This window comes from Lissotriton vulgaris, unplaced genomic scaffold (genome assembly GCF_964263255.1).
Source record: "Lissotriton vulgaris unplaced genomic scaffold, aLisVul1.2 SCAFFOLD_915, whole genome shotgun sequence".
NCBI lineage: Eukaryota > Metazoa > Chordata > Amphibia > Caudata > Salamandridae > Lissotriton > Lissotriton vulgaris.
The window spans coordinates 415,753-435,640 of record NW_028248894.1 but is presented as its reverse complement, the minus strand read 5'-3'; the positions used below and the strand labels follow the sequence as shown (position 1 = coordinate 435,640).

General features: G+C 38.8%; 1 protein-coding gene across 1 annotated transcript in view; it reads left to right on the top strand.

Annotated features, from left to right (window-relative positions):
* LOC147663776 (alpha-N-acetylgalactosaminide alpha-2,6-sialyltransferase 2-like) overlaps positions 1-19,888 on the top strand; it is a 322,592-nt gene that overhangs the window by 202,409 nt on the left and 100,295 nt on the right. The window contains exon 6 of the mRNA XM_086950201.1: positions 17,172-17,255. Coding sequence (XP_086806327.1) covers positions 17,172-17,255 — 84 coding nt within the window. The remainder of the gene's footprint in view (positions 1-17,171; positions 17,256-19,888) is intronic.

Here is a 19,888-nt window from a genome sequence, read left to right as displayed (position 1 = left end):
ATGGATGTTTTATGCTTACCTTGTGATGTACTGGTTAGGGCGCTATTGTCAATGTGATAATACAGGATTTATAGTGGGGTATAGTCTGCAGAGTTGCTAACTTCAGCTGACTGTGTGCATAAATACTATATGTCATCTTCCATGGGTATGTGACCGAGGCAGCAGTAAGAATGTGGCGGGAATATGGCCATTTACACAAACAAAAAATAGCCGAGATGGTGCTTCTGGTTTTTTGTAGAGTTTCAAAGCCACTTCCCAGATACTCCTCCAGAATAGAAATATTCCTTATCGTGATTCCTATGACAGCCAGTAGCTTGACTTCTACCACATAGTACTACATCCTGCTCAGACTTTACCTCCAGAGACCGAGCCCTTCTACTGGCCCAATTTAAAAAACACAATTGGCAGTCTTTACTCATCTCACAGAGCTTCTCCCTATTTTAACTTTCTCGGTTGAGAAGGATTCTTATTTTTGGTCATACTGCAATGTATTCTCTAACTTAGTGCCTCGCTCAAAACTATTTTTTAGTTTGGTGCTCCATCAAGACTATTTTGCTGTTCAGTTGTTTCCAAAGAGGTATTCCTTAATCCATTGCCACCCACCAGCCTGCCTCTTCACACAAATATCATTTCATAGTCTATCACTTCCATCATATAACTATTCTGCCCTATTCCAATGATACAAGATTTTCATTTACAATCACAAGTGGGTTTAATTACATGTAATATTAAACGAGAATAGTGTTATAAAATTACATTTGCCCAAATGTGATCTAGGATTGGGGAGAGGATGCAGCCTAACGTCTAGGGCAGTCGACCTCAAATCTTGGGAACTGGGTTCAAATATGGGCAACGATGTGATTCTGGGCACTTAATCTCCCCGTGCCTAACAGAAATGAATGTGTTCTTGTGCAACACAACTGGTGCTCATGTAAAAAGCTATAATACCCGATACCTTTGGGTCAAGTTCGTGCTATATAAAACTCTGGAGAGAAAAAGCAGATTTTGTGTATTCAGTAATGAGGATGCTTGAAAGATCTGCATATTTGTTGGTGTCCACCAATTTTTCGAAGGCCCATTGCTACCTTAGATACATTCCTGTACATTAACCCCTGTTGAGAGCAGAGATAAATCTGGGTCCACAATGTGAATAAGGAGTGCACACCCAAAACTTGATGGTAATGTGGAAGAAGGTGGTTTCTCAGGGAAAAATATTTTCTGTGTGGAAATTGCTGTGAGACTCAAATGCACAACTATAGAGACCACACATGTCTTAAAGAATCCTCTTGAACAGACGAGGGATGGTTTATGCAGTAGGATTCTGTGATCAGGTTAGTTTGTCAAGTGTGGGATTTCTGTCTATGTTGAGGTAAAAGCTGTTGAATTCTTATTGGTTTCAGAGATGCCTCAAGGTCCAAATCTGTTAAGGTCAATAAATGACAATAATCTCTAAATATTGTATATTATGGGTAGGCCTTATGATAGATCTTTCATCTGTACACTGCGAAGTGTGTTTGATGAGTGTCAGCGCACCTGTACTGATGTAGAGGTTAACATGTATAGGGAGCCACCTATACACAGAGACAGACAGACTGTTGGTACTGTTTAACTTACAGTCACTAGAAAAAGGTAATCTGTTTACAAATATGAAGCAGAGGGGTCAAACTCTATGGGTACATAGAAGCTAGAATTCCTAATTGAGGTATGCTGTAGAGAGGTGCTTCACAATCCTGTCTAACCTGATGGTGATTTTTGTGTGATCAAGACCACACACAGATATATATATATATATATGCCATTCCTGCCCTTTCTTCTTCCAATCAATATTATGAACAGTTGGTTCATACGGGTGCAACGTATTTCTTTCACTATATCAAAAATATATGTAGCATTCTGTTGACACTTTACTAAATAAAGGATTTTCAACACAAAGTCTTTCTTAAAAGACACTTTGTCAAAAACACTTTGTAAAAAACAGAATCCAAACCATCTATATCATCATATAACGTTTTATGAATTGTACTCATTCATGTATGCTTCAAATATTCATCATTTACAAAAAGACTGAAAAGTGAACAATAAGTGCAATTCGTGACATATAGTGCTCAGTGCTGACGGCGCAAGTGTGGCTAACAAAACGTACAAATATTATTTACAGGTGGGACATAAAAAGGATTTATCCTGGCCTATATATTCCAAAATTCAACTGTATACTGCCTTTGTCAGCATTCAATACAGGATTTTGCCGTAATAGGTCCAATAATTTATACGTCGACGTTTCGACACTCTGAGAGCGCACTTGGGGCGTCAAGGCGGGTCTTCCTCAGGACTGTGTGGGACGGGGGAACAGCCTAAGTGAAATGATTGATGAAAGATGGCATTAATAGGGATTCTAGTCTTGGGGTGTGGGCCACTACTTGCCTCTAATAATTTTAAAAGAACTCACCTTCAACCTTTATGCCCAGCCGGGCATCTGGTGGTGAGGGGACTGAGGGAATCAGCTCTGTCGGAAAAAGAGCCTAATTAATGCTATATTCAATGTGTAAGTCTCCAAGGCATTTTTTAATGCTAAAGTTCCTTCTCACGCTGACCTGTCGGTGTAACAGCAACTTATGCCACCGACCGTGGTCTCGTTAATTAATGCGTGCTCAATGAAGACAGTAATTGCTCCTTTCTGAATAAGAGGTAGAGGGTCACATAATAAATACTGAGTTCCCTACTCTTTACAATTGTATGTATTCCATACTAATGATCAATTTTGCGAGCTCACCTCAATTCCAATCTGGTGAGTCAACCCAGTGATGATCAGCTGCGTGTGTTAGGCCATCTGACTTGGAGATTCCATAGTAAGAAAACGCAAAGGGTGCTATTTCCACTGTAAAGGAAAAAGTCACATGCGTATCAAGGGCTGTGGTCAGCCACCCAAAGTTAAAATTAAAAGTAAGTTTAAAACCGGGCGCGTGTCCATGCTGAACAGTCGCGACACCGAGCTCACCTTTAGTCAAAGTATTAGATGCAAAAACGGGGGGTTTAATTTCTGCCCTTCCCAGTGTTGCTCCTACCTCGATAGACTCTCGGGGACAAAGAACGCTAATGTTAATCGACTGCAGTAAGCGTAAGGACGTACGCAAAAAGACGTCGATTGCCGCACGTGACCTAGTTACTAGGCAACCCCAAATACTCAGGACGTCATACTAGACGCGGCAGCTCCCCTCGTCCAACACTCGGATCAAAATCCGTGCGTATCACAAGGCTGTGCAGCCTACTGCTTAATGTCAGCCCCCAAGTACTAACTCCGTTTATGATACAGTGAATGGAGTTATTCTGGAGATGTGCAGTCGCCACATTGTTTATCTAACTTGGGCCCCAACATTTTTGGATTCACATCTAAATCCCTTTAGTGCACAATACAATAAAGTATTTTAAGGGAGGATTTCCAAATTATAAGGCATTTGAAAGTAGTATGGTTAATTACACATCCGTGGTATTACCCTGTAAAACACTATGGTACACAATATACTAAGAAAATGAGAATACCATGCAGATTACTATTCACGTAGGTCAAAAATCTCCTTGACCCACTCGAGTAAAATATCACTCTGGTTTCACATTTAAATCACTTTAGTGCACAATATAAAAGAGTTTTTTAAGGGAGGATTCCCAAATTACAAGGCAAAAATATTAGTCACAATCTCATTAAAACATTTGAATGCAGTTTGATTAATTACACATCCGTGGTATTCCCCTGTAAAACACTATGATACACAATATACTAAGAAATGAGAATACCAGACAGATTATTATTCACGTGGGTCAAAATTCTCCTTGACCCATTAGAGTAAAGTATCTTTCAAAAACACTACATATTGACCTTTTCACGTCTGTTTTAATTCTCTTAGCACATGGTACAACCTGATTCGGGAAGGAGAGAATGGAGCCCCATCTACCCCTATAACTGTCCCATTTGTCTGTATGTTTCTTCAATTTCATTCAGCCCACTTTTCACCGAATTCAAAGTGTGAATCCAACAACACTCTTTGTATTTCAATGAATGTGAGACTGAGACCCCTCTCAGGCCAATGTGTATTCTCTCTAGTACCCACCACTTGATGTCTTTCGGAGTATGTTTCAAGTTAGAAAAGTGTTCCACTAAGGGTGCTCCTGGTGTATTGCATCTTACCCTACTTACGTGCTGTAAGATGCGTGTCTTGATTTTTTGTGTAGTCTGACCCACGTATATTTTGGCACAGGGGCATTGAATTGCATAAATAAGGTTCGTACTATTGCAATTACTAAACTCGTGGAGTTTGTAAGTCTTATTCTCATGTGTGAATGTATCCCCCTCCTGACATAAATCACAGGCCTTACATGATCCACATTTGTGGTGGCCAGTGATCGGTGGAAAGTTAAACATGCTCCTGATGTCAGGTTGCCCAACAGACATGGCAGCAAGAAAAGCCCCTGGTTCGCCGACGAACTCAAGGAATACAAGAAGAACTGCCGCACCCTCGAGAAAGCCTGGAGGCTCGACCACACCACAGACAACAGGACCGCCCTCAAGCACGCCATCCGCAAACACCATCAGCTGATCCGCGCCACCAAGAAGACGCCACTCAAAGAACGACTGGACAACAACACCCACGACAGCAAGAAACTCTTCAGCATCGTCAAAGAGTTCTCCAACCCCAGCGCCGGAAACAACGACATCACTCCCTCGCAAGACCTCTGCAACTCACTCGCCTCGTTCTTCCACCGCAAGATCGCCGACATACACAACAGCTTTGACGCACAGACCACGCACCCTACCACCGAACCAACGCCGGCCACCACCACCCTCTGCAACTGGACCCCGATCAGCACCGAAGACACCACCCGCACGATGAACTCCATCCACTCCGGATCACCAACCGACCTGTGCCCACACCACGTCTTCAACAAAGCCGACGCCACCATCGCACCCCATCTCCGAGACACCATCAACTCCTCCTTCCACACCGCCACCTTCCCGGAGAGCTGGAAGCACGCCGAGCTGACCGCCCTCCTGAAGAAACCAACGGCGGACCCCACCGACCTCAAGAACTACCGTCCCATCTCGCTCCTTCCTTTTCCGGCCAAAGTCATCGAGGAGACCGTCAACAAACAGCTGGCCGCCTTCCTCGAGACGAATGGATCCCTCGACCCCTCGCAGTCCGGCGGATCTCTAAGGACCCAACGAATGAAATCAAGAATGAAATAAAGGACGTCACACAATGGGGTGTAACTGAAGGGTTCTTGAGTAAAAAGGAGTCTGAGTTTCTTAATCAGAAAGAACCACGTATACCTACAATGTATACCTTACCCAAGGTACACAAACAACTGGAAAATCCCCCGGGACGACCTATCGTCTCGGGATGTGGCTCAGTGTTGGAGCCATTGAATCAATTTATTGATTATTTTCTGCAGCCATTTGTTTCACAGACCAAATTGTATGTGCGGGATACCATGCATATTATCCAATTACTTGAAAACTTTCCGTTTGATCCACAGAGGAACATCTTGGTGACACTAGCCGTGTCATCTTTATATACTTTAATTCCTCAAGATGAAGTGATCGAGACGATAACAACTGTCCTGGACCAAAGACATAGACCACATTGGGTTCCTACATCTTTCCTGATTAAGCTATTGGAAATAGCAATGAAGAAGAATTACTTTGTATTTGAAAATCAATTCTATTTCCAATGTAAGGCGGTCGCGATGGGGGCTACATATGCCCCAAGTTTGGCAATTATCTTCATGGACAAATATGAGGAAGATCATCTATATGCCGATTCAAATCCATACCTAAACATCGAGGTATGGAAAAGATATATTGATGGGTAAACAGACATAATATCGATTCCAAAATATCGATTGGACAAAATATTGAGTAAAAAATATAGACTGGACAAAATATAGACTAGACAAAATATAGACAACAAAAATATCGAGTAATATCGACTAGAATAGCCAAAATATCGAATCAAAAATATAGACTAGACATAATATAGACTAGATAAAATATAGACAACAAAAATATCGAAAATAAGGTAAGTTATTAATATTTAATAATATTTGTGTAATATAAATCTGTAGCGGGTTGTGGGTTTATAGGGGAATAGGGTGGGAAGTAATTTAATTATAAATAATTAATTATGTAAATTTAATCTAATTGTTAATTAAATAATAATTGGTAATTAATTAAAATATATTTGTTAATTAATTAAAAATGAATGATTGATAAATAATTAATTTGTAGTAATTTATTTTCTGTAGCGGGTTGTGTGTTTACAGGGGAATAGGTTGGGAAGTAATTTAATTATAATTAATTAATTATGTAAATTTAATCTAATTGTTAATTAAATAATAATTGGTAATTAATTAAAATATAATTGGTAATTAATTAAAAATAAATAATTGATAAATAATTAATTTTTAGTAAATTCTTTTCTGTAGCGGGTTGTGTGTTTATAGGGGAATAGGGTGGGAAGTAATTTAATTTTAATTAAATAATTATGTAAATTAATTATATTTTTAAATTAATTATTAATTGGTAAATAATTAATATATAATTGGTAATTAATTTAAAATAATTAATTGGGAATAGTAATTTTCACCCCTACGCTATCCAACGCTTTCCCTACTGTTGCACCAACTGGAGTTGGAATAGTAATTTTTACCCCTACGCTATCCAACGCTTTCCCTACTGTTGCACCCACTGGAGTGGGAATAGTAATTTTTACCCCTACGCTATCCAACGCTTTCCCTACTGTTGCACCCACTGGAGTGGGAATAGTAATTTTTACCCCTACGCTATCCAGCGCTTTCCCTACTGTTGCACTCTTTGGAGTGGGAATAGTAATTTTTACCCCTACGCTATCCAACGCTTTCCCTACTGTTGCACCCACTGGAGTGGGAATAGTAATTTTTACCCCTATGCTATCCAACACTTTCCCTACTGTTGCACCCACTGGAGTGGGATAGTAAATTTTACCCCTACGCTATCCAACGCTTTCCCTACTCTTGTACCCACTGAAGTGGGAATAGTAATTTTTACCCCTACGCTATCCAACGATCTCTTTAATGTAGCACCCACTGGAGTGGTTACATTAAATTTAAACCTTTTGCTATGCTACGGTAAATATATTCTAAATGTTTTATTAATAACATGTATTTATATATATATATGTATTATTATTATTAATGTTTTAAGTTACATTAATTATGTAATAATGTTACATTTATTTAATAATTTTAACAATGTTTATATTAAATATATTTAATATTATAATAGTTTTAACTTATTTTAAAGACATAAAAAAATCGATATTTTGACAGTCTATATTTTTAACACTCGATATTTTAAACTCGATATTTTTGTACTTAACTTAGTGAAGATAGAAAGTCGATATTATGTCCCTCGATATTTTTTCATCGATATTATGGGAACTCGATATTTTGGTAGTAGATATTATTTCAGTGATCCATATTGATGACGTCATCATGATCTGGAATGGAGATCAGGGATCGTTAGATGACTTCTTCCTATGGATAAATCAGAGGAGTGAAGATATACAATTCACGATGACGAGGAGCACTGTGTCAATAGATTTTTTAGATCTGACCTTTTAAACTGTGATCTCTACCGGAAACCATCAGAGAGAAATACACTGCTGATGTACGAGTCCCATCATCTGCGTAATCTGAGGGATAATCTGCCTTATGGCCAGTATCTTCGCATAAGAAGAAATTGCAGTCAAAGAAAATACTTTTTTCATGAGGCAGAAGAACTGACTAACCGTCTAAAGGAAAGAGGATATCCGAGAAGTCTGTTAAAACGTGTAAAGAAAAGAGCATGGTACAGTCCCAGGGAGAATATACTGGAGGTGAAAAATAAAAAGGAAGAGTCTAACAACATTGTGTGTGTGACTACGTTTAACATCAAAAGTAATGATGTTAAGAAAATAATATCTAAATATTGGAAATTGGTTGCAGGTGAACTGCAAACCACAGAGAAACCCATTTTTGCATTTAAGAGGGGAAAGAATGTAAAGGACAAAGTGTTGCAGGCATATTTGGAACCACAAAAGCAACCTGACATCAGGAGCATGTTTAACTTTCCACCGATCACTGGCCACCACAAATGTGGATCATGTAAGGCCTGCGATTTCTGTCAGGAGGGAGATACATTCACACATGAGAGTAAGACTTACAAACTCCACAAGTTTAGTAATTGCAATAGTACGGACCTTATTTATGCAATTCAATGCCCCTGTGACAAAATATACGTGGGTCAGACCACACAAAAAATCAAGACACGCATCTTACAGCACGTAAGTAGGGTAAGATGCAATACACCAGGAGCACCCTTAGTGGAACACTTTTCTAACTTGAAACATACTCCGAAAGACACCAAGTGGTGGGTACTAGAGAGAATACACATTAGCCTGAGAGGGGGCTCAGTCTCACATTCATTGAAATACAAAGAGTGTCGTTGGATTCATACTTTGAATTCGGTGAAAAGTGGGCTGAATGAAATTGAAGAAACATACAGACAAATGGGACAGTTATAGGGGTAGATGGGGCTCCATTCTTTCCTTCCCGGGTTGTACCATGTGCTAAGAGAATTTAAACAGACGTGAAAAGGTCAATATGTAGTGTTTTTTGAAAGATACTTTACTCTAATTGGTCAAGGAGAATTTTGACCTACGTGAATAATAATCTGTCTGGTATTCTCATTTCTTAGTATATTGTGTATCATAGTGTTTTACAGGGGAATACCACGGATGTGTAATTAATCAGACTGTATTCAAATGTTTTAAAGAGATTGTGACTAATATTTTTGCCTTGTAATTTGGGAATCCTCCCTTAAAAAACTCTTTTATATTGTGCACTAAAGTGATTTAAATGTGAAACCAGAGTGATATTTTACTCGAGTGGGTCAAGGAGATTTTTGACCTACGTGAATAGTAATCTGCATGGTATTCTCATTTTCTTAGTATATTGTGTACCATAGTGTTTTACAGGGGAATACCACGGATGTGTACTTAACCATACTGCTTTCAAATGACTTATAATTTGGAAATTCTCCCTTAAAATACTTTATTGTATTGTGCACTAAAGGGATTTAGATGTGAAACCAAAAATTTTGGAGCCCAAGTTAGATAACCAATGTGGCGACTTCACATCTCCATAATAACTAGCGGTTATTTCACAAGTGTTGCTACAATTGTTGCGCTAGCTCCATTCACTGTATCATAAACGGAGTTAGTACTTGGGGGCTGACATTAAGCAGTAGGCTGCACAGCCTTGTGATACGCACGGATTTTGATCCGAGTGTTGGACGAGCGGAGCTGCCGCATCTAGTGTGACGTCCTGAGCATTCGGGGCTGCTTAGTAACTAGGTCACGTGCGGCAATCGACGTCTTTCTGCGTATGTCCTTACGCTTACCGGGGTCGATTAACATCAGCGTTCTTCGTCCCCGCGAGTCTATCGAGGTAGGAGCAACACTGGGAAGGGCAGAAATTAAAACCCCCGCTTTTGCATCTAATACTTTGACTAAAGGTGAGCTCGGTGTCGCGACTGTTTAGCATTGACAGGCGCCCGGTTTTAAACTTACTTTTAATTTTAACTTTGGGTGGCTGACAAACAGCCCTTGATACGCATGTGACTTTTTCCTTTACAGTGGAAATAGCACCCTTTGCGTTTTCTTACTATGGAATCTCCAAGTCAGATGGCCTAACACACGCAGCTGATCATCACTGGGTTGATTCACCAGATTGGAATTGAGGTGAGCCCGCAAAATTGATCATTAGTATGGAATACATACAATTGTAAAGAGTAGGGAACTCAGTATTAATTATGTGACCCTCTACCTCTTATTCAGAAAGGAGCAATTACTGTCTTCATTGAGCACGCATTAATTAATGAGACCACAGTCGGTGGCATAAGTTGCTGTTACACCGACAGGTAAGCGTGAGAAGGAACTTTAGCATTTAAAAATGCCTTGGAGACTTACACATTGAATATAGCATTAATTAGGCTCTTTGTCTCGACAGAGCTGATTCCCTCAGTCCCCTCACCACCAGATGCCCGGCTGGGCATAAAGGTTGAAGGTGAGTTCTTTTAAAATGATTAGAGGCAAGTAGTGGCCCACACCCCAACACTAGAATCCCTATTAATGCCATCTTTCATCAATCATTTCACTAAGGCTGTTCCCCCGTCCCACACAGTGCTGAGGAAGACCCGCCTTGACGACCCAAGTGCGCTCTCAGAGGGTCGAAACGTCGACGTATAAATTATTGGACCTATTACAGCAAAATCCTGTATTGAATACTGACAAAGGCAGTATACAGTTGAATTTTGGAATATATAGGCAAGGATAAATCCTTTTTATGCCCCACCTGTAAATAATATTTGTACATTTTGTTGGTCACACTTGCGCCGTCAGCACTGAGCACTATATGTCACGAATGGCACTTATTGTTCACTTTTCAGCCTTTTTGTAAATGATGAATATTTGAAGCATACATGAATGAGTACAATTCATAAAACTTTATATGATGATATAGATGGTTTGGAATCTGTTTTTTACAAAGTGTTTTTGACAAAGTGTCTTTTAAGAAAGAATTTGTGTTGAAAATCCTTTATTTAGTAAAGTGCCAACAGAATGCTACATATATTTTTGATATAGTGATAGTGATAGAAATACGTTGCACCCGTATGAACCAACTGTTGATAATATTGATTTGCTGCCCGGGTTCATAAGGGATACTGGGTTAACCCCATTGGTTACGGAACTCTTTCTTCTTCCAAAGCAGGCACCGGCAACATAGAATTCAGAAAACATATTTATTTCATGGCAAAAGGGTGGTTCGAGCAAAATCTGGCATGGAACACCGAAAACTATGAATTCCGTAATAAGATCATTCTATGGCTCAGATTCATAGATGATCTTTTGATCATCTGGGATGGTACAGAAGTGGACTTCAAGATCTACTTTGAGAAAATGAACAACAGTCCAACACACCAAAATTCACTTCGGAAAGAGTGATGTTTTTGGACACAGAAATATATGTTGAAAAAAACTCCCTGCAAACAACATTGCATAGGAAAAAAACAGCTACACATGCAACATTGCACAGAGAAAGTTTCGATTGTGATTCTCTCAAATGTAGTATCCCCTACGGGGAGTTTCTAAGACTCAGGCAAAACTGCTCGGCAGACAATGAATTTATGAAACATAGTCAACAGGCGAGTAGCAGATTTTAAAAACGAAAATACCCCACAAAAGTCATCGAAACATGTCTGGAAAGAGTTATGACTCAAAAACGCAAAGACATCCTTAACAAAAATAAAAGGAAAGAAGATGAATCAGACAAAACATCAATAAGGATGATAACTACGTTTAGTGCAGAAAACAACAAACTAACAAAAATTATGAAAAAACACTGGGGAATTCTAAAACTGGATCACTCCCTGTCAAAGATCATAGGAGACCATCCCAACATAACCTATCGCCGGGCAAGAAACATAGGAGAAAGAATTGTCCACAGTCACTTTCAAGAAACCCCAAACAAAACATGGCTTCAAAGGGAGGGCTTTTGGCCTTGCAAACAATGCAAAGTATGGAAAATTACTACCCCCATAAAGGACATTGAGATCAGAAATTGAATAAAATGGAAAATAAGACAACATCTACCTGTAAAAGCATTTTTGTGATATACATGGTAGAATGTCCATGCCAAAAAAGTTTATATTGGGAGCACCATCTTTGAGGTGAAAAAAAGAATTCTAGAACAAGTCTGTGCTACAAGTCACAAAGACCGAACAAATGCAATTCCAAAGCATATGGAAAAACACCATGATGGCAATTGGGAGACATTGAAATACTGTGCTCTGGAACAAATCCGAGCATCAGAGAGAGGGAGAGGTCGAACAAAAATTCTTTGACAGAAAGAATCTAAACACATTGTAACGTTTAGAACCCTGGACCCCAAAGGGTTAAATCAGAATGAAGAACTTTATGTACACCTTTAATGCAGAACCAAAAACGAAAAACTCAAACCGCAGTTAAGTCATTGCTCACTAGAGAGCGAAAACAAACAAAGGAAACTTGGATAAATATCCAAACCTCATCATGAGAATTACAAAGAGGACTTAACACCCTGAATACCTCGAATTTTCTGAGACAAAATTATCAGAAGATTTTGTAGTGAATGAACAAGTGTATAATTACTCATTAGAGAGCCAAAATTGATAAAAAACGTTTATTATGGACACTAAAGCCTATGCGGAAATATTGCCTTGAAAATATTGTTTTACCTCACTTTATGCACTTAAAACAGAGCACTGTTTATTTAGGAACTTACATGTTTTGTAAGTGTTAACGAAAGGTAGAACCACACTAACCACAATGCACTTCACTATATACAGGAAGTAACTGTGTGCCTATAGAGATAAAAGAAATCTGTTTCTAGTGCTGCACATCCCGTGATCAAGCCTTGTGGAAAGGCGAAACGCGTTGGGCAGGACACGCTTCTGAAATAAAGCCGCTTTAAACTTCCAAAATAAACACGAGTGAGTGCGTTCTTAACACAATCTGTGGATTGAACTTTGATGCAAAATAAACCTCTGCAGTTGCGGCATAAAACACTTAAACTGGGCTGAGAGATAGCGAGAACACCTCCGTAGAAACCTTATTTGATGCCGTTACAAATGTATGTATAGTTCTTCATCTGAATTCAGACCATTTGGTATTTTACTGTTCAACATGATGATATATTGATACTCCAATCTAAGCAACTTTTGATCTCTGTTTCCTCCCCTCACATTGCTCAGGACTGAATCAATAACAAAGTACACCAGATCATTATTGTTACCACTATGGTTTTCGTGAATATGGCGTGCTACTGGATAGTTTTTGTCATCCCTAGCTATGGCGCACAAGTCCTGTGAAATTATTATGTGCACCATATGTTTTGTACTGTCTATGTACATCTTGGGGCATGAGCATTGTAGTACATAAACCACAAAGTCACTCCTACAGTTATAGGAGTGACGGATCTTAAAAGAGTATATACAGCGGGCTTTGGATTTCACTCTTATTCAGACCTATAGAACATGCCTTGCATTTCTGGCATTTTCTGAACCCAATGGTGGAGGTAAGCCAAGACTCTGATTTAACCCTTTCAGGGCTACTAGTACATAGTCCTCCTCTCATACATTTGGCCTGCTTAAAGGAGAGCAGTGAAGGTTTGGGCATAGATTGCCCAATGATCGGGTCACTGCGGATTAGGCTCCAATGAGATCTGAGGATATGTAATGCCATTTGTAAAGCGCACAGCTACCTCCAACAGAGGTGTCCCGGCGCTGTCCGTATACCGCTTAGAAACCCTTCCTGGTTTTTCACTGTGGAATGTCCACTCCTGGGCACCCCCAAGGTGAAGCCAGGCATCCCAGCGCTGGTGACCAAGAGGTAGGCGTACCTCGAAACGCGTTGGGGCTGTTTAATCTTTCTGCCAAATAAACCTTGAGCACTGAGAATATATTTGGGCCTTGACTCTGGTTTCTTCAAAAAGGATCATACCAGTTTTCGGACTTATTTAAAGGATCGGCGATCCTGTTGAGCGCCCGCCGTGTAAGAGGCAGAAGCACGCCGCTTTTTCGTGTTGTATATATATATATATATATACATATATATATATATATATATATACATATATATATATATATATATATATATATATATATATATATATATATATGTGTGTGTGTGTGTGTGTTTGTGTATATATATATAAATATATAAATAAATAAAAATACATGCATATATATTTTATATTTATATATCCAAATGTATACTTACATGCACACACATATACACATAATACTTATTACATTTCCTTTAGAAGTCACAAACCTTACTATATATGCAACCACATGTACATACATGCAGTAATGTTTATATAGTTAGACTTTCACATGTAAGTTATGCATAAATATATATAGATTTTTAAATCAAGGAATATATATTTGTTCGTTTTTATTTATGTAATTCCTTATAAAAGCAAGCATAATCCGATGTATGTGGAGACAGATGTCATCTACACATGTCTGAATGTTTCAATATACTTGCAGTGGCAATGTAGATATTTTTTGAGATAATTATATGAATTAATATAACTTTTCAGGTACCACCTATAATCATATTCACATACTGTGACATAGTTGTACTATCATAGAAAGAAGCATAAACCCATAGGAACACACTCACTTACTTCTATGTTAGCTATATACTATGACATGCATATATGTTTAATGCATAAGTATACATTTATGGAATACATGTTTACCATTATTTTGTGTGTATATATATATTATGAGGGTCTAACTAATGCTGTGATTCCTATTAAGAATGTGTATACCTGCAAAACAGACCATGCGGTCTATGTTCTTAAATGTACGTGCGATTTACAATATGTTGGCAGCACTAAGTTGCAGGTATTTAATCGAATCTTACAGCATCTCCGTGCCATTGTTAATTCTGACCCCAACTATCCAGTGGCACGTCATTTTAAGCTGGTGCACAGTAACAATCTTAATGACCTGCAATACTTTGTTATTGACGCGGTCCCCCCGAATAAAAGGGGTGGTGATAGAGAGAAAAGACTTAGACAATTGGAAAGTCAATACATTTTGAGGTTAAATAGCAAGATCCCTAATGACCTGAACATGGGAGAAGATCTTAACAACTTTTTGTAAATATTTTATTCCATCATATGCATGACTTTTTTATAATGGATTTTATACCTATTTATATGGTTTTAATCTATTTATTCATGTTGAGGATGGTCTATGAAGATTTACACTGTTTACTCTGACAATCAATTCATTGACAATATTGTGTCTATATAATTTTTATTTATAATCCAGCTGTATCATTATGAAATTAAGGTATTCCGGAGTTTTTGCTGCTACATATGTATATAATGAGATGTGATTACCTTTTTCTCTCCCCCTTATTCAGATATATGCACGGCCGCACTTTTGCACTTTTTTGCTATTTTGCACTTTATCACTCAAATTCTATTCTGCTCCAGGTTTTTACCTGGGTAAATCGTGTTTGTTCCCAACTTTTGGGATTATGCACCCTGCACTTTTCTTCTTTGCACTACAAATTTATTAGTGGTTTTTGACATCGATTTACTGGTCATATAACATGTCCCACGGACATTGATTTTTGTATTGTTCAGTTATAACATGCACTGTAATATTGTGGTCATCCATTGGGCACTTGCCCTTTATGCGGTCAACAGTTTTCAATTGTATATACCATTGTATAGTGTTTTTTTAATGTTGTTGCATTTATGCACTTAATTGCACTGTACAGCGTATTTGGATGGTCCACTCTATAGTCTGGAGGATATTTCTTTCATGGCTATTATTATGTGGGAGGAGTTCCGTTTTTTGTACCAGTATTTAACCACTCATGTCTCTGGGTCTTGTCATGTGATCAAGTCCGGGTTCCCCGGACGAAACGCGGCATGCTGCCATCCCCATTGATGGAATAAAGCACATTATTTTCTTCTGAAATCCTCGGTCTGTGGTCTGTACCTGGCTGTGTCCGTTTGGTGTCTTCGGCGCTTCAGGATCGTGGATTCTTACATATATATATATATATATATATATATGAAGAAGAATTCCCAACCCGTCAATGGATGACAGGCTACGGCAGGGTGCAGACCTCAAAACACCACATCAAACAGTCAGAGAAGCTCACAAACGATCCAACTCGAGTGAGTATGCAGGAATCAAAACGTTTTATTATATATATATATATATATATATATATAACTGCTCACAACTCCGTAGTTTTACACCACAAAACACAAGCACTCACGGTGGCGAGCTCTAAGTTTTATTTGCGAGCCTGGTAGGTGTCGAGACGAGGCAGAGACGCGACTCCGGATAAAACAAGAACGTATCCAGTTCCTGGCAGGAGAAACATAGTTCTATGCCCGTCCAAGAAAAGTTTTAAAAAATTTTAAGAGAGAGGCAGCGATATGCTACAAGGAGTTGAAAAATAGAGAAGACACCCCATATTGGGGGCACACAACATATGAAAAAAGGATAATCAACCTTCCGGAATTGAAACCAGAAGAAGTATCCCAAGTACTACAATCATACCGACCCGGATACTTTCCCATATCTATGAGGGAGAGGGTGCAAGTCACCACGCTTTGAAACAAATAACCCCAACAACAGAAGTCCTGAGGAAGGTGCTACAACATCTTTTGTCCTGCACCGAAACGCGTCGACGCATTTCCAACACAGAGAATCCAACTAGGCCCAGTGAACAACCGATATACATGTATTTTTGTTACTGTTGTTTACTTGTGTACAAAAAACTATAAGCCTTTGGATCTATTCACCAGTAGTGGCAAAGATAACAAGAGGCCACAGATAATATAAGGGGTTTCTTTTCTTGTTAGGTTTTCCGATATTTGTTTCCATGTGTAATTCTTGATTCGACGAAATGTTATTTATGTATCTCTCCTCGTTTTTTAACTTGATTCTGATAATACGTGCTATGAAATGTTATAATTAATTGTTGTATTTTATTCTTTTTCAAAGAAAACTTTCTTTGGAAAAGATTTTTTTAACTGTGTTGTAAAGCGCTAAATCTTTTTTATGTATATGTTTTTTATTAAAATTAGACTGTGAACGTTCCAATTTTGTTGTGGAAATTAATATTTAGTCTACTTAATATATTGTACCTGTATTCCCTGATAAAGTCTGATTGTGAACCTATAGTGGTGAGAAAGGATAGTGAGCGTGTGCCCAGGGATTCTGATTTGACTTATTAATCTATCTGCCCAATAAACTATTGTCCTCGCTGCTTCAACACGAATACCAAGTTTACTTGAATACATTTTGTTTCAAAAGTTCTTTTAAGTCAGTAATCCTCAAATTTGTGTTTGACAATGGAACTTTTTCTTTTTTTGCCAGTGTTGAAGAAATTATTTAACGTGTGAACATGCGCAGTATCTTAGTAAAAACAGAGTTTTGTGCAGAAACATCCGAGAAAGTGCATTGTTGGTCTGCTTGGTCATGCCCCACTTCACTAACCTTCAGGCCTCTCTCTCCACAGGCCTTCCAAGTACTTTGATAAAAAGCACACGAGAGAGCAGTTCAAGATTCTTCACCCAGACTTCATGCGTTACCTCAGAAACAGGTAAAGGCAGCTTGGGCTGCTCCCCACTTGACCTAAGTGGTTATCTTGTGATTTTGATTGTTTACATTTTCTTGTGAACATGTTATTTCTAAATGTGACATTTCTTGAGTAAATTGTTTGTTTCTAAGGCATGTTTGTACTTTAAATGTAGGGGTGTTTAGACCCACGTCTGGTGCGAATACCATTTTGGAAGCAGAGTGTAGTCTGGTTGACTTTCAAACACGTCTGGTGTAAATACCAGGGCCAAATTACTCCAAACATAGAAAGCTAGCCTACCCACTAAAAGGATGTGTCGGGGTCTGACAATCCATGTGAAAATTCTGAAAACAAAATGTGGTCAAATGGTGCATATGAAAATCAAATGTATTTTCATATTAATGACAAAGAGCAATAGGGGCATTCATGAAACATTCCTGTATTTTAGTGGTGACAGGGGAAGCCACACCATCTCTATTTGGGTTTTGCAGGGCTAAAATGGAAAGATTACAAGACAGCAAGATCTTATTTCTAAAACATCTTGCTACTGCAGGAGACACCTCTGTTGAAACAATGTAGCATGCTAACTGAACAAACGTGTGAAGGGTATTCACTGAAAATAAAAATACCAAAACTTGTAACATTTACCCTACCTCATCGAAACTTGTGATGAACAACTACAGACATCCAAAGAATTTAAGCGAGCATGAAAACTGCTTCAAAGTATGAGATTTAGAACAATCAGTGCTCCACATGCCAAAAATCTGAAGTGGCCTAACTGATATGACACTGCACTACACTCATTGGAATGTGCCTGCCTTAAGGAGAAATTGCCAAATACCCCTTTCTTGATGGTTAATTATATCTGTCCCCATTACATATCTTTGTTAAAGAGGTTTTTAATCTAATCTGATGGGTTAATTTTTTATTCCAATTGGATATTATTAAAGAAAACAGAATATATTGGATTTAGGCAGTGATGTCATATGCAATAAAGCTCAGATTAGAAAAGTGTGTCAGGTTTGCATTACTTTTTTAACTTAGTTTGACACAAAGACTTCTGCTAGGGTTTACAGACCAGCTCAAATCATGATTTGTGTTAGGTTGTAACCCAAAGTAATTCAACGCAGCACAAAGGTGCGGTGAGGCCAGCCTTAATGTTGAGCCATGGAAGGAAGTTAGGTTCATGTGGTCACAACCACAAGGAGCCTTGGGAAATCAGAAAAGCTCCTGTAATCTGTGCTATCTGTACCACCAGCACAGTTCTTCCTCTTCAGGATTTTCATGGGAATTCTCATTTTTTTCTTTTTTCAAATATATTCAGAAATGGCAATATCCACTGATTTAAAGAAGGTGGTGGATAGGGACACCGGGACCATGACAGTGAAGAAATTAAACAAAGGGTCTATCATCCTTTTTACAGTGCTCACACGTCCCCACCAGCATATATTTTTTAGACCTCGTGGATAGATCATCTTTAATTTTGATCAGAGTTTTTTGTTAATAGAGAGCAACAGATTGTTTAAGGTCTGATGACAAACAGATTCCTAAGTATTAAATGGCTGTTGGTTGCCATTTTAGTCCCACATCGCTGATGGCAGTAACTGTGCAGTGTACATTTAAAAGGAATACCTCTGTTTTATCTTTATTTAAGGAGTATCCTGCCACTTGCGAATATCTGTCTATTTCGATCATAGCAACTAGAATGGCTTGGGGAGCATCTTCAGTAAATAATAAGACTTCATCACCATAATCAGCCACTACCCATGTGGAAGTGAATATCTGTGATCCCTGGGGATATCTCTAAATGCAGAAACTAGCAGCTCAATTACTAAGAGGTAGAGTAAGGGGGACAACAGGCATCCTTGATGAGTGTCTTGTGAGACAGTAAAGGAATGGGATAAATGGATGTTAACCCTCATTCTTGCAGTCAGTAGAGAGCCATTGTCATCCGTATGAAGTTCTTGCCAAGGTGGTATTTGTGCAGAGTAGCGTATTAAAAGGGACAGGACACCTTGTCAAAGGCCATCTCTGCGTCAAGAGCTAAGGCCGCAGTTGGGGATTGGACTGGTTTCGCTCTTTCTAGGACATGGCAGTGTTGTATAGCATTTTAGGGCCCTAGTGTAATTTTCCCGATTCATGCCCTTATGTAGGTATAAATCACCATGTCCTTATATAGGCATAGAAATTATAACCATATTTAGACATAGCGCATGCAGTCCAAATACGGCATGGCTACTTCTACTAGTTCCGAAAATCCACAACGATTTCTTGGAAAACTCGGCTTTAGCAGGTAGGGACTTCCCCTTGCTTGAATATATATTGATTTGTCCAAGAACTCATGGAGTTTTCAAAGAACTGAGACTCTTTGATGATGTTATTATGTCCACCTTTACGTCATACTCAGCACCTTCAAGGTTTAAATATGCTCACACTTGCCCAAGCAAACACACCATGGTTTGGAGCAGTTCGATTATCTACTTGCCCGACGCATCTCGCTACAGCAAGTGCCGAAGGAAGCCGAACCTCCAGCAGACACACTGAGAGAGACGCTGTCTTTTCTACTGCAGAGAAATCCAGCTCCAGTGTTTCCAAGCTCCCCTTGCGGGATGCTGGGAAATCGAGTCCTGAGACAGAGAGATACCAGACCTCCTTCA